Source organism: Telmatherina bonti, assembly GCF_933228915.1.
Source record: "Telmatherina bonti genome assembly, chromosome: 14".
Taxonomy (NCBI): Eukaryota; Metazoa; Chordata; class Actinopteri; order Atheriniformes; family Telmatherinidae; genus Telmatherina; species Telmatherina bonti.
Genome location: NC_136612.1, coordinates 27,284,743 through 27,300,352, shown reverse-complemented (window position 1 = coordinate 27,300,352; position 15,610 = coordinate 27,284,743). Strand labels below are relative to the sequence as shown.

General features: G+C 39.5%; 2 protein-coding genes across 2 annotated transcripts; one reads left to right on the top strand and one right to left on the bottom strand.

Moving 5' to 3' along the window:
- Positions 1-771: 771 nt before the first annotated feature.
- LOC306765105 (apoptosis regulator BAX-like) lies at positions 772-4,654 on the bottom strand. Its single transcript, XM_079252463.1, has 6 exons — positions 4,623-4,654; positions 3,766-3,814; positions 2,684-2,842; positions 2,465-2,600; positions 2,269-2,373; positions 772-2,137 (listed from the first exon to the last, which is right to left on the bottom strand). The coding sequence occupies exons 1-6, from the start codon at positions 4,651-4,653 to the stop codon at positions 2,039-2,041; spliced, it is 579 nt and encodes a 192-aa protein (XP_079108589.1). The 5' UTR covers position 4,654; the 3' UTR covers positions 772-2,038.
- Positions 4,655-5,414: 760 nt separating this feature from the next.
- rps11 (ribosomal protein S11) lies at positions 5,415-7,333 on the top strand (the record flags this gene model as incomplete). Its single annotated transcript, XM_079253325.1, is given in 6 exon segments — positions 5,415-5,444; positions 5,446-5,463; positions 5,880-6,020; positions 6,238-6,313; positions 6,634-6,763; positions 7,138-7,333. Coding segments are annotated over 6 exon segments (519 nt in total). The 3' UTR covers positions 7,262-7,333.
- Between the last annotated feature and the right edge of the window lie 8,277 nt (positions 7,334-15,610).

The following is a 15,610-nucleotide window of genomic DNA, read 5'->3' as shown; positions in this document are numbered from 1 at the left end:
CTGGAGGGATTATATCTCTTGTTTGGCCTGGGAACGCCTCAGGATCCCCCCCGTAGAGTTGGCAAATGTGGCAGAAGATGGATAGATAGATGGATGGATGGATTTTCTTGTCATTCTGTTCCTGTCTTTCAGTAAAATGTTCCCTCTGAGCGAAATACACCCCACACCATGATCAATCTTTCCCTTGGCTTTGCAGTTGGAATTGTATTAATGTAAAGCTGCTTCTTTTAGTTTATGTAAACTAAACTTTGCATGAGTACAAAGCTTCCAAGCTGCTCATTTGTTGCTTCACAATGTAAAGAGTCAGACTTCTTTAAAGTTTTTCAATTTTAACTCCCAGTTTTTTTTCCTGATGGCTATCAGGTCTTTGACTGAACTCGGCTTCTCCTGATATGCACACTTTGAGCACAGTTCAGGCCAAAATGTGTCTTACATTACAAAATAACTCATTTTAAATCGTTTCATTTTTATAAAGATCACAAATGTTATGTGCTTTTCTTCCCCAACAATATCCAGCTTCATACTTATTTTATGCTTCTATTTTGAAGACGGGTCAAATTCAACACATAACTGAAAGAAAAAAAAAAAAAATATATATATATATATGTATATATATATATATTATATATATATACACACACACACACATATATATATACACTACATAAAGACAAGCCAAATAATCAATCCTCAGTAATAAATAAATTTACACAGCAGGAAGGAAGGCTTGAAAGATTTATTTGTCATATTACACCATGACAGGTCACTGCAAAAAGATTTTCCAACTTTAAACAACCTTTAGCTTTACAAATGTACTAGAAAAGGTGAAAATCGGGGATATCAAAGTGATCTCATAGTAAAAAAGAGAAAAAAAACCACCAAGGCACTGACAAAAAAATACATGTATAAAAAGCCTTTCGTTGTATAGATAAAATTGCAGTTTGAAAAACTTGACATGAAAATACAGTACTTAGAACAAGTTTTAAAGTGAGGTAAGCATCTGCGAGCAGTCCACTGATTTCCATATCATTTGTAAGTCAAAACGTGCGGCTCTGCAGACCGACGCCTGCAAAACCAACAGGCAGGTCTTTCTTTTCTATTACTCAGAGCATCATTAAGGTCACAACGGCAGTCACAAGTGTTGCCATACATCGTGAGATTTAATGCTATGCCAGGTGAAGATTTTGATTCAGTTTATTGGCATAACATTATATGTATAACAACTTGGCATAACAACTTGATGATTCATACTAACTGTCAAAAAAACTGATACACTGCCGCTTGGTGTGACACTGATTTGGTGCGTATAAATGGGAAGACTGGAGGGAGAAACTAACAGACTTCTTTTAACAAAGTTCCTATGAGTAGAAATTGTCTTACATATACATTTTTTTTTTTTATTTAGTAAATTTAATAACTGTTTGTAAAACATCTCATTAACTTGACAGGTAGTGACCGCCATCTAACTTTAATCTAGCAGACTGGAACACATCATCAGTGCCCTCACAAATACAAATAAATATGGATGAATTGGCATACAGACGTCATGATGAAAAGGAGGAGTAGAAGATAAAAAAAAAACAAAAAACAAACTACATGGGTTGAATGAAACTAAAATAAGAAAAAAACCCTCTTCATTTAATCAAATTTCTGTCAATGTATTTTATAAAGGGGAGAAAAACGAATGCAAAGACTCTACCTGTACCGAGTAAAAAATAAATTATTTAAAAATCCATTCTTTGTTCAAGTCTGGCATCCTCTCCTTTACATTTTTCTTTCTTTTTTTTTTTTTTTTAATATGCATTTGTGCTCGCCTCGCTTCCTCAAGTGAAGTAGCGACCGTGGGTACTACAGCACCTCCAGTCCAACTCCCGACTCACACAAGTGGGAGACAGAAACAAAGAGCGTTTCTCCACATACAACTTCCTCCCCATCAACTTGGGTCACGCTATCATAATTTCTTTCAGTCTGATTTTAAGTGGTTTTTGTTCGTGTTTCTTTAAGTTGTAGTTCTTCTCATCTTTCTCCCGTCTGCTCTTCACATCTTGCGAATGACAATAACAGCGGTGAGAATTCCTGCCAGGAACACCGCCCACGTCTGCCATGTAGGCGTGCCAAAGTAGGAACGAATCCCCTCCTAAAAAGAAAGAAAAGACAGAGGTAGTTCTTAACCTGGCTCTTATAAGCAACCAAAATCAGAACTGTATGATTAATTATAATTATTATTAATCATTATGTCCCTAACTAACATGGTTGTTGGCTCCTTACCCAGCCACCTTGCTCCCTTATCCAGTTGGCCACATGTTCCCGAAGGTAGTCCATAGTCCACTTGATTATGGTTCTGATGATATCAGGAATATTCTTTAAAAGAGCCTAGAAAAATATGGAAGGGGTCTTCATTACTCTGGAATAATCCCGCTTTCATAACACAAGAAGTGAGGGACACCAGAGGAGCTTCGCTTACTTTGATGACGAGTCGACAGGCGAAGTAGAAGAGTGCAACCACTCTGCCCCAGTTGAATTTTCCATCAGCAAAAATTTGTCGGGCAACGTTTAGAAACACATCACCTGAAGGAATGAGCGTCTGGGAACTTATCAACCTAGAAAAACATAAATATTCATTTATTTGCAGAAATGGTAATAATACAGTAATGTGATTCCAACATGCAGACTGGTAACCTACTCCTGGAGATCTGCATTTCCATCAAGTTCATCGCCTATCTTTTGTAGGCAGTTTGCGAGCTCCTTAAGTTTCGGGTCACACACCTCCCCTCCGCCCAGCTGTTCCCTGGTCACGACAGTATTGCTTTCTCTATGTCGACGAACCCGTTCATAGATGAAACTATGAAGGAGTACACAAAACACAAGACAAAAATTCTTCTTCAGAGATTTTTTCCCCCCTTTTTTTGTGACATGTTATGTAAAAATTTAAAAGACATTACACACATTTTTAGAGTTGCTTTTACATGGGTTTTCATTTGAAACTGCACTCACACAGCTGCTTAGAATACATGTCTGACAATACATATTACATACCAGTCGTTTCTTCTGCATTTTCATGTCTGCCGTGGAACCTGTTTTCTAAATGTAGTCACATGCTCAACATTTTGAGGATCCATGCAGAATGATTCAGAAGCATTTGAGGATTTCCCTGCTCAGACAAACCAAACTATGTGATCAAAACAGTACTCACTGGATGGAATGAAAGCTCTGTCACTAATCTCAGACTATCAACACGTTCTGGATCAGTAAGGCAACAAGAGCAAAAGATGGAAGTTTCCTTTTCAGGGACCATCTCTTGATGATCAGTTAACGCTGTCATTCTTCATTAAATCATTAAATATGTACTTTTCTGTCAACATGTAGAAAACGTTGAGCACCAGTTTGTCAAATTCCTACACTGTGGTAAAACTGAATGCCGGCAAGCATCTACAAAGTCAATTTCAGCTTGTGCACAACATAATCATGGAGTGATCTCAAGTCCAAAATCATTACTGTGTTTTTTGTTTCTTTTAAACAAGTAAAAACCTGAAAATAACCCCAAGAGTCTAAATAAAATACTTTCTGTGTGATAATGATTAAACCAAATTGGAAGAAATGCCCAAAGTCTGCAGGGATCTTTGTAACATTATTATTCTTTGGTAATTTGTTTTTCAAGTAATTGATTTTTTTAAAGTAATATCAATAGTTAAATATATAAAAGTTACCAGCAATCTGCTTATCATCTGTGTTTGCAATGATGTCTGGTCTGAAGTCTGTACTTACTCCGTTAATAATACAGCTCCTATATCCAGTATCGGATCTTCGGAGTTTCCTACAAGACAAAGGTCGATATTGGTTAGATCTTTTAAATGCAGATATGCTTTTATCAAAATGTCGACACTGTCTCATGAAACATTCGCGTTCAGCCTCAAATCAAACTGAAAATAAGGCTATAATTCCACAATAAAGTGATTATTCACTCCGTAAAATTCGTGTTGATTTGGTGGTTTTATAGAAACTTTCAAAATTGAGTTTTGTTTGTTACCAGAACGAATCACGGCTTTTACAATCCGTTCATTTATCCCGAAGTTACTCTTCCGAGAAAGCCACCAACACCTCAAGCCCGCTCCTCTACCTTCTGTACAACTTGTACTCTACTGTGATAAACTTATATTAATGAAACAGTGAATATCTGAATTTCTTCTGATGGGAAGAATACATGTTCTCGTCACTTCTAAGTCACCTTGGATAAAACGACATCTAAATATAGAAATGTAATTTTACCGCGTCATTTGAAGTCAATGTCATTTACACTTAACACCCAGGATTTTACATTTTTCGCTGTAAAAGGTTAAAACACCTTCCTACTTTGGTTTAGATTTTATTTAGATAAATATGCTAACTCGCTGTTGTTTGGAAATCTTCACTTTACGGTGAAATGCTAGCTAATCTCAAGCTAACATTTAGTTGCTGCCGAGCTAACCTCAGTTTCAGTAACAATACAATATGCAATTGAGCCGTCTAAAACCTCAAACCAGAAATAAATTGTTAAACAAACTACTTTCCTACATATGCCACACGGTTGACTTTGTTGTCACTGCCTATTTAATTTTAATTACTACACCGGTCGTGGTCAGTACCTCGATCTCCTGAACCCGGTGGCGATGCCATCTTGTTGTCTGTTTAGATCACGGGTACTTCCGCAAAGTCACGTGACAAAATTTATTTGTTTGTGGCCACTCTCTGCAACCTCTAAACCAGTCTATGCTCTAAACTAGTGTTTTTTATCCACTGTGCCGTTGCACACTAGTGTGTCGTGAGAGATTATCAGGTGTGCCCTGAGAAATTACCCAATTTCATTTTATTAGTCTAAAAAGCAGCTCTGTGTTCATCCAAACAGGCCCCAGGGAAAGGTGATAAAATTCCATCTGCATGTGTTTATCTGATTTCTATTCAAGAGGCTTTGACGAGAAGACTTTATATTAATATGGACTTAAAAAAACATTTTGATTTGTGGTATGCCTTGTGATTTTTCAGTGAGGAAAAAGTATGCCTTGGCTCAAAAAAGGTTGAAAAAAGCTGGCACTCTTGACCACAACCTGGGGCACAGAGTAGCAGAAACAATCAAATTTACCAAGCTTCTTCAATGCTGATTTTTCTAACAGGACAGTCTATCTTGTCACTGTTATGAAATTATTCACCGGTTTTATGGATTCAGTGTGTTATCAATGTAATCATCGCAACCTAAAGTTTGTCACACTACAGATGCAGGGACAGTTTGCTTGGTGTAAATAAATATGTTGAAATTAAACAGGTCTTATATCATTTATCGGATACCATTTTGAAGATATTTCTTAAAATAAAAAATCTTACACGTTTTTTTTTTTCTAACGTCACTTCCTGGACCTACCCGTCTTCCGGCCATCGCGCGCATGAACAGGCCTCTTTACGACTCGGCTGGCAAAGATGGCGGATGCACAAGTATGTTGAACGATTTGTGGTGCTTATTTTAAATGGAAAAATGAATCTTTGCTGAACTTATTAGTAAATGGCTATTACGTTCATTTGTTAAAAGCTATCTACACTACCCATTGAGCATCGCTGAATCCAATTAACACGTATATAAATTAAATCTACCGATGGCGATCAGCACACCCTCGTGCAAGATCGAACTAGCCGGAATGCTAACTTTGTTAGCTTAGCATGTCCCGACTGAACAGTTCACAAAAACACTTCCCTAAAGTTACCACTTGTAGCGGAATAATTTTTTTTACACATTGCAAGTTCTCGTAACACCTTCATCTAAACACCTGTCATTAAAAATAGGCTTCAAGCAAGTGAAATGAAAGGCTAATGGCGATCTCGCTTCGCTTTCAACCACATTTCTTTTCTTCCAGACCGAGAGGGCTTATCAGAAACAGCCCACCATCTTCCAGAACAAGAAGCGTGTTCTGGCTGTTGACGGTGGCAAGGAGGGCAAAGAAAAGCTCCCCCGCTACCATAAAAGTGTCGGGCTGGGCTTCAAAACCCCAAGAGAGGTGAGAAGTTGAGCCAGAGGAAGTCTTATCAGAAAAGCTAAAGCATATTTGAGATTATATAACATGCAAATGATGCTTTTCTCACGATGGTCTTCCAAACCTTCCCGGTTTTGACGACAGTGCCTTTTTGGCTTCACTGATGCAGTCCAGATAGTAGTTATTAACTAAAACCACCTGAATTATACCCATAATGCCACTTGATTCCTCCCCCTCACAGGCTATTGAAGGCACTTACATTGACAAGAAATGCCCCTTCACTGGAAATGTCTCCATCCGTGGCCGTATCCTCTCTGGTAAGTTGCACATCTGCGGTATAGAGCTAGAAACATGTTTTCACCAAGTCAAATGTGATTTGACTTCAGCTATACACCACTACTTATTTGTTCTTCTAAAATCTGTTAATCAGACTATAAACTTTATTTAGTCACCACTGCAAATGATGCTTTTTCTCACGATGGTCTTCCAAGCCCAGCGGGTTCTGACGATAGTGCCAAATGGCAACACTGATGCAGTGTAGTGAGAAATTAAAAATGAGTTTTTAAAGCCGATCTTTTGTCCTTCGTAATTGATACCCTGAGAAATGTTTGACTCAGATTCCGCCTCTGTGTTTTAGGTGTGGTGACCAAAATGAAGATGCAGAGGACCATCGTAATCAGACGTGACTATCTGCATTACATCCGCAAGTACAACCGTTTTGAGAAGAGGCACAAGAACCTCTCTGTCCATCTTTCACCTTGCTTCAGGTATGATTCCCCTTTGCTTTATTTAAAACATTTTCAGACTTGGATTAGTTCCTTTAAATGTCAATCATTTGGTGAAATTCTACTTAATTTCGTTTAAGTACTGCAGCTGAGGTCTGTAATTTGAATGGAAATGTTATCAGCGAAAGCTGTGCAAAATCATCTAAATTGGCTGCAAATGATGCCTTTTCTCACGATGGTCTTCCAAGCTCAGGAAGCTCTGACGACATTGCCTTTGGCACACACTGATGCAGCTTTACATCTGCTCATGCATGATGAATTGATGTGCAAAATTGATATGAACTTGGTTTTACAAAGAGATGTCCAAATGCCCATTAACAGTTGCTTTTTTTTTTGTTTTGCTTTCTTTTCTGCAGAGATGTCACAGTTGGAGATATTGTGACCGTAGGAGAGTGCCGACCGCTCAGCAAGACCGTGAGGTTTAACGTCCTCAAAGTAACAAAGGCTGCTGGAGCCAAGAAGCAGTTCCAGAAATTTTAGATGTTTGAACAGGATGGCTGCTGTTTGTTAAATTGGCTCACTGTCAAATAAACAAAAACCTTGTGAAAATCAGCCCTCATACTGTGTTTTCTAGTCTCTCTTTGGGTTTAGAGAGATTCAGTTCCTTTCATTAAATGTATTTTTACTACAGCATTATTTTAACCACAATTTTAAACATGAACATGTCTTACAGAAGGATTATTAAGTCAAGTCCAGGTATGCATGTTAGGAAAAAAACAAGTATTTGTGCAAAATGTTGATTTCACCAGTGTCTTAGATATTTAAAGATGGATTGAACTTTGAATTAAAATTGACAAAATGGTTAATTTTAAACTCATCTGCTTGTTTTTATCTCCACCGGATGTGTGCAGGAGGAAAAAAAACCAAAAAGTTAAATACGTGAATCAATTTACAAGGCAACTAATATGCATAATGTGCAATGTTTTTAAAAGATGGACCATGTCATGGTGGTCTATGTAAGCAGTTTTTTGCTGAAAAATCCAGGGTTGTCTTTATTGGAGTTTGACAGTTTTGTGAGTGTGAAACACAGCTCTGGTCCTCTGGATTCTTCAGATCTCTATCTGGGGCTATTTTCATTGGTAAAATACTAAAAACAAAAATTTAATGAATTCTGCAGTCTAATTCTGCTGTCAGTATGTGTCAGACTTTGCAACCTTCTAAATAAATTGTGAAAGATCAGCAGACCTCACCAGATAATCCACTTCTGTAACTGATACACAGAATTGTTATAAATTAAATTATACTTTTTCCAGATTTTACCAATTCTTTTAAATATTCCCCATCATATTCAAACATATTTCCTTGACATGCAGGAATGAAAAAACAAAAAAACACATGTTAGTCAATTTTCTAATCCCAGAATTCATTCAGTGTAAATAAATAGTCATATTTAACCCTTCTTGCACACTTATCATACAAATGTCCACTTTATTAGGTAAATGTTCAGCTGTGATCACAAATTGCTGCAACCTGATACATTTAGACCTGTTCCACTATCTGGGAGGGGAAGAAAGGTTTGAGTGACGCTGATCGTGGCCATGTTTGTTGGTGGCAGATGACCAGTTGTTAGTATTTAAACAAAAAAAACAAAACTGGAGACCATCTGGGATTATTATGCAAATTATCTCCAAGGTTTACAAAGGATTGTTCACGAAAAGATACTTTATTGATCCTGAGGGAAATTTGGGGACTCGGCCACATCAGGAGCAATACAGAAGAAACAAAAAATTGAATAAAGTGAAAGAATGTGGAGGGAAATAAAGTGATGGTAGGTGAACAAAGAACATGTATATACATAAATAAACACAATGAATATATAGAAGTCAGGTTAAATTCTGCCCACACACTATCTGTGGTGTTCTGTTGTCCCACCCACCTCCCCAGTGTGCTGTCTGATGGCCCGGGTTAGTAAGGATTTCCTGAATCTGTGACAGCCGCATGTAGTTCACCAAGCTCCTCTGTGCTGTGATGGCAGCATGTGGAGGATGTCTGACATGATTAGTGGTGGTCCACTCTGTCCAGGTGTCCTCCTTTCTGCAACGGCAAAAACACAATTTCATTTCATTTCATTCTTACAAATCACATTAAAATACAATGTGTGTATGCTTGTAAAAATTTGGACTCCCTAGAAGCTATCTTTAGCTTATAAAAGGGAGCCAAGACCTAACAGTTTACCATAGACATCCCACAATTTCCACCCCAACCCCCTAAAACTTAGATCCCCAACACACAACACTGGCAATCACTAACTGAGAAGGCTGCCAGCTTCTTGAGAAAGTGCATCTCAGTCTGCCTCTCTCTGGAGAGGTGATCCCAGTTTATTGGCTGGTCCAGTTTATTGTCCAGCTGCAGACCAAGGTTCCTGGTCAGAACATGGACAGAAAAGCACACCAGGTGTCACTCCTGTGAGTTAAGAACTGGAAACCGAGGATATAAATCTCCAAAGCTCACAGAAGTTGGACAACAGAAGACTGGAAATCATTTCTTCCTCTTAAATCTCAGTAGCATTATTCACATGGTACGGTCACAATTTTATGTAAATAATATCAAATGGGTCCGTCTTATCTTGTATTTAGGGTTCAAGAAGGTGTCATGGTTTGGGATGTTTCTCAGTTTATAGCATCCTTTTGCCACTACAGCCTTTCTGAGTATCATTGCTCATTTAGTCCCTCCCTTATAACCACACTGTACCATCTTCTGATGGCTATTTCCAGCAAGATAATTCTAAACTGGTTTCTTGAATACAACAATGAGTTTGCTGGTTTCCAATGGTCTTCACATTCACTTGATGTCAATCCAAGGGAGCAACTTTGGGATGTGGTGGAACGCGAGATTCCCATTACAGATCATCTGTGTGATGCTATCGGATCAATATGGAGCAAAATCTCTAAAGGGATGTTTTCAACACTTTGTTGTGTCCATGCAATACAGTTCTGTAGATTAAAGCGACTCCAAACCAGTGTTAGTAAGGAAAACCCTTACAAAGTAGGTGAGTGTATGTATGTGTGTGTGTGGCAGTGCCTCCCAGTGGTTTTCAAGATTTTACTCTTTGTTCTTGTTGAACAAATATTGCCAGCAGAGGGCAGCAGAGAGTTGTTTCATATTGTGATTCACACCTCAGTCCTAAACATTTCCTGATGAAGCAGAGAGAGGAAGATCTCTATGAGTCTGACTTGTGAATGATTTCTGTATGCAGCAGAACTGGCTTGCAGGAGGAGTTGTCAGCAAATGAATAATATACTTCTCAAGCAGAAACAAGATTCAGTAGCTGTGCGTCAGCATTGTTTTTTGGTTTGAGTCACAGCAACAGTCAACTTTATTTATAGAGCCCTTTAAAACAACCACAGCTGAAACAAAGTGCTGCACATAATCAGCTAAAGCAAGGAGAGAATTAAACAATTAAAAGAGAGAAACAATTAAATAATTGCTCATATTTCTGACAACAGTTTACAAGCAATAAACAACTCCAAGGAATAGTAAATGAAAATAATAAAAACAAAATAAATAAATAGTCAATAAAACCAATAAATAAAAGCAAACTATAGCGCACTAACCAGAGGTAGACACACACTGGGCTGAAAGCCAAAGAATAAAACTGGGTTTTAAGATAAGTTTTATAAATGGACAGTGAAGAAGCTTGTCTAATGTGGAGGGGTGGAGGGGGAGCTTTGTCCCCTCTGGGCTTCCGTTTGGACCTCATTATGTCCAGGAGCAGTGTGGGGGTGGAGAAACTCAGAGAGGTAAGGAGGGGCCAGACCATTTCAAGATTTAACAACAAATAAAAGAACCTTAAAATCATTTCTATAATGCACTGGCAGCCATCGAAGGGAGGCCAGAATAGGTACTATGTGCTCCCTTTAAGTACTCCAGTTAGGAGGCGTGCAGACCAGTACAGACAACTGGAGACGTCCAACTGGAACAGTAAACTATGACACTTGTAAAGAGTTGAAAAATGCAGAATTATGTCACTAAATTTAAACTGACTGATCTTGTGTGTGTTAAGTTTCTTTCTTGTGTTTTTAAGAATACATAATCCTAATGTCCTTCAAACATGGCTTCAGGTTTTAAATAACTTGTGGCATTTTTTTTCTGTTAAATCTCCTGCAATATGTTTATGCAAATGAACCTTATTCAAAGGCCGTCGCATCTCTGTCATGACGCTGTTGCTTTATTATGACCTGCTTCCCTTGTGCACTTGCAGGCATGGTGATGCTCAATAGCGTCGGAGATCCAGATAAACACATGCAAATGCTCAATAATCACAGATCCCAGTATATTCATGGCCTGTCTGCATCAGCTGATTCATTTGCATGTGTCCTTGTTTCTGCTTGAGAATCAGTCAGGACTTCGCTCTCTCTCTCTCTCTCTGCCTCCCCCATACCCCCCCCCCCCCCCCCCCCCCCCCCCCCCAGTCTGTCTACTGAGTTCCACAGCAGAGGGGTTACGATTAACATAATGATGCAGGAGTACATGTTTCTCCCCAGTATTCTTGTGAATGTGGACCATATGGTGATGATGTGAGGAGGAGAAAGTGGCCCATGTGAGCTCAGCCGTGTAAATAGTTCCATCGTTTCAGCAAAGCAAGCATCTGTTCTTTGGCCGGTTTGATGGGCGCAACAAATATTTGCAGATTTTGCTTGTTATTATTGCAGCCACGTCCCTCTCGACATATGCTGCACTGTTTACCTAAAACAGCTCCAGACCACAAATTGTCCTCTCTTACACAGGGGGCTTTCCCACCTTCTTCTCCTCGCATTGCAGACACTACAGGAGGGTGGGAGGACTTCTTCAGGATGTTCTCTGAATAACAAGCTCTCTCATGAGCAGACACTCCAGGGAATAGCACAGCCCAAGCACGCACATTCATGCTCCTATAGAGTGTTTTTTGGTTTTTGTTTTTTTTTAGGGCAAAGGTCTGATTTCTCAAAAAGTCTGCACAGCAAAAATAAACCCAAGCTGACTGCAAAAAAAAAAAAAAGCTGTGATGGATATGTGGTATTAGCAGTGGAGCTTGAGCTTATCAGCTGATCTGTGTGCCTTCTTGTTGATCAGACTCCTGATTTCTTCTTAGGAAGCTAGACTAGAGAACAAAAACAGAACTTTTCATCCTTTAATCCTCAAATGTAAACTATCTTACAGGTGATGCTAATCGCCTGTTTTGTTCCATCTCTGTTAAACAACTCATCCATCCAGTCGGAGGTGTCAGCAAAAGGTGAGACTGAGCTCTTTGGACAGATTTAGAGGATCGTCAGTCACAGGTTGACAGCTAAAACATGTCATCCATAAGCAGAGAAACAGAAACAACTTTTTCTAATGAAGTCATTCACAAATTAAAGACGTCCGCTCATTGTGTCCTCACACAGTGATGTGACATGGCAACATCTTCACACATTGTCTCTCAACGCTTCACCGTTGAACAGTGCTGCCATCCATTCATGCCTGTCTTCTTGCGAGGCACAAAGTCTTTTGAACTGTCTCATTTCACATTCCTCCAGTTTGCCAACATGTTTACCCAGTGTCATCGAGCGTGCTTGTGGTCGTACTTCCTTGTGTATCCAGTGGCATGGATGTTAGCTCAGAGGGTCAAGTCAATGTGGGTAATGGCCGCTATCAAAACAGAGGCCTTCTGGTGGCCCGGCAGGAGGGAGGTTGCATATGGTTCTCCGTGCTGGACGCCTCGTTCTGGCTTGTTTGGAAGACGACTGCAGCATCCAAACAGTTTTTCCAGCAGAAACATCAGCAGTAGATCAGAGCTGATGGACAGAACAGATGGAGGCTGTGTTTTATGGATCCTGGGCTGTAAATGATAAAGCCCTTAACTCTGTGGTCTGCTCTGTAAACAGAAAAACAGACTGTAAGGAGCACAACTTTGGCACAAATGTAGAAGGTGCACATTGAGGCTGAAACTGTTAACGTGTGTCTGCTTATTTGTTTTATCAATTTTCTCCACTTCTGTATTCATGACACTAAAAAAACATAGGTATTTATTTCATTTGCATGACAGATGAGCTTTTCTTTGTATTGAACCAATAGATTATTTAGCATTTAGTTCATAGTTTGAGATCCGCTGACTGGCTTGATTTTTCAGCTTGCTTTGCATCATGGTCCTTTAACATCCTCTTCAGCTTGGTTGCTTTTGATGAAATCTGCACCTGTTTGGCTTCATCTTCATCAATAATAAACATTAAAGTACATTAATAATTCTGGAAGCCCATGCAAACAATGACAGAACATGCCTTTGGTAAGACTAATAATAACAAAAAAGTACAGTGAAAACATCTGTGATACATTTCTTCAAAAACTTTCGGATGTTTTGTATAAATCTGTGATTCCCAGAGAGGTGATTAATTGCAGTTTTTAACTGTGACTTCCACATTTCAGTCCCTTTTACCTCATGAAGAGTAAATGTATCCTGCTGGTACCCACACTAACATCTTACTGTTTGTTTTTTCACTGCAATATAATAAGTAATCATTAAACTCTCCTCTATCCAGCAGCTTGCTGTTCCTCTGCACGTCAGGAGCACTGTGGTTTCCACCAAGGGGTCAGCTTCAAGTCACCCTCCACATCTGGACATGTCATCAGCCCTCGATATCTGCACAAAGACCGTCAATGTTCTTGACCTAAAGACAGTCAAACGTGCAGCATCGTCTTATTGAAAATCATATAAATAGATGAGAATAATGGTGTAATATCCAATTGCAAACACATGATCACTTGCATTTATTAAATACTTGCTGGGATGGCTGACTGCAAGTTAAAGCCAATGAAAGTAGATATTGTGACTAATAAGCATGTCAAGATCTATTACTATAAGGTTAAAGGTTCTGGTCACAGCTATCCGTGGGTGATATCTGCAACATTACCGTGAGTTTCTTAAATGATTTTAAGTGTTTGAACAGATGTGGTTGCTGCTCCTTACTTCAATGCTTTTATCTATTCAAACTATTTCTACTTGATGTAGTAAATTGCCAAAGATTTTGAAAAAAAACCCCCAAAAACCTGCAGGTTTATTTCTGCAGTTTTTCTAATTTAAATCACATAAATCCTCACAAACCTGAACGGATTGTTGCTCATCCTGCAGGTTAGAAAACCGAGAGCCGTGACTCCTACATTTGCAAGCTACTAATTCAATAAGCACGTGTTTCGCTGCATTCATGCCTGTCTGTCAGACCGACTGCATGTCTGGCATGTGTGAGAGCGGTGGGCATCTCCAGTTTTACACCATGCTGTCAGATCAAAGCGGAGGCCGGTGCTGGCAGATCACAAGCAGGGCGTGTTGTGTGCAGCAGCGCTTTTGGATCATGTGTGAAACATCCAGTACGGCTGTCATCAGAGCATCCGTGGGGTGTGTTTCTGTTGAGTGATGGCCTCACATTGGAGCCCTGAAGCCTGCAGTCCAGCAAACAGGCAGAATCTGGTCTGCAGATCTCTCTGTAGATGCTACATGTACTGAAAATGTGTGGTTCTTTTAGTGCAAATGATTACCGCATACTCAACAGAGCAAGATGTATAGCTATGATATTGTTTACAGATGTAAAATAAGATAAAAAAAAAAAAATAAAAAAAAAAGTCCCACAAGTACTGCATGCTCCAGTCCTTTGTTTCTTGCATTCCCTGAATTTGTGTTGAAAACTGTAACAAAAGAACTGTCGGGTATAACAATTTCCTCGATAAAAAGGTAACAGGAGAAACTAAAAGCAACGCCCCACAGCAACAGTTTGTGCTGCTATTGAGCGGCTCCTTGCACCAACAGGAATTCACCCTGGCAGATGGCGGGGCCGAGGCCCCAGAGGCCTCAGGCAATGCTACACCCTGGGACCCGGACACCTAATCGTGCCCCGTTGAGCCTCTCACCTGCTGCTCCAGTGCTCACAATGTTATCTCATCTTCCTGACCTATTGTGGCTCCCATCGGTGATAATGACAGTTAAGAGACCCATGCAGTGGCGGAGCTTGAGCTCACACTCCCCAGAGAGAAGCCGAATCATGGGAAACCTCAGAGTAATCGATCTCTCCATCCTGCCTCCTCTGGTGGATCCCATTTCTTATCTCCACCATCAGCGAGCGACTGATCTGTTTGTCTTTATGGCACAGATTGCGCTGATTTTCAGGATGCCTGTTCTTAGATGCCACAAGCTGTGATTTTTTTTTTAAATACACATTTTATTGTGTGGCTACTGTAGTTCAGAGGGAACAATTTTTTCTCACACAACAGTACAATGTGGAATCTGCAGGGACATTTAATGAGCTTTTTGATCCATTTTTGTTTTGTCAGACTGAAGTGTAATTTCACAATAGAAAAAAATCCACCCCATGTCTCCATATGGGTTTCTAAACTGTCTAAAGGCCATAAATATGATGCTTTGGGTAACCACAGTTAGTTGTATTTTGAAGACAGTTAACGCAACCTACTTAACCAAACCACAGTTGTTCTTCTTCTCTCCACTGTTTTCATTTTCTCGTCGTCATTTTCCATGAGAATGCACCAGCCACTCTGTGTGTGACCTCGGTTCCCACCATAGTTAGATATTGTGACAGTGGCCCAGTTTTCATTGAGCTCAGCTCAGCTTAATTAGACTTTCATTGCTTCATTTTTAGCGTGTACCTATTCAGTATAACAGATCACACTGCGGATGGGAAAGTGACCTGGGTCAAAGGCAACAAGAAAGATATTAGGAATATACGCCAGCATTCTTTAAAAAAAGGTTTTTAATGAGATTCTTCCTCTTTGTTTGTATTACTGTAGATTCAGTCGTGATTCACAGTAAATGAAGGAGACAAAGGTTTCCTTCTGCAAATGAAGACACTTCCTAGGATCAGTAATCCC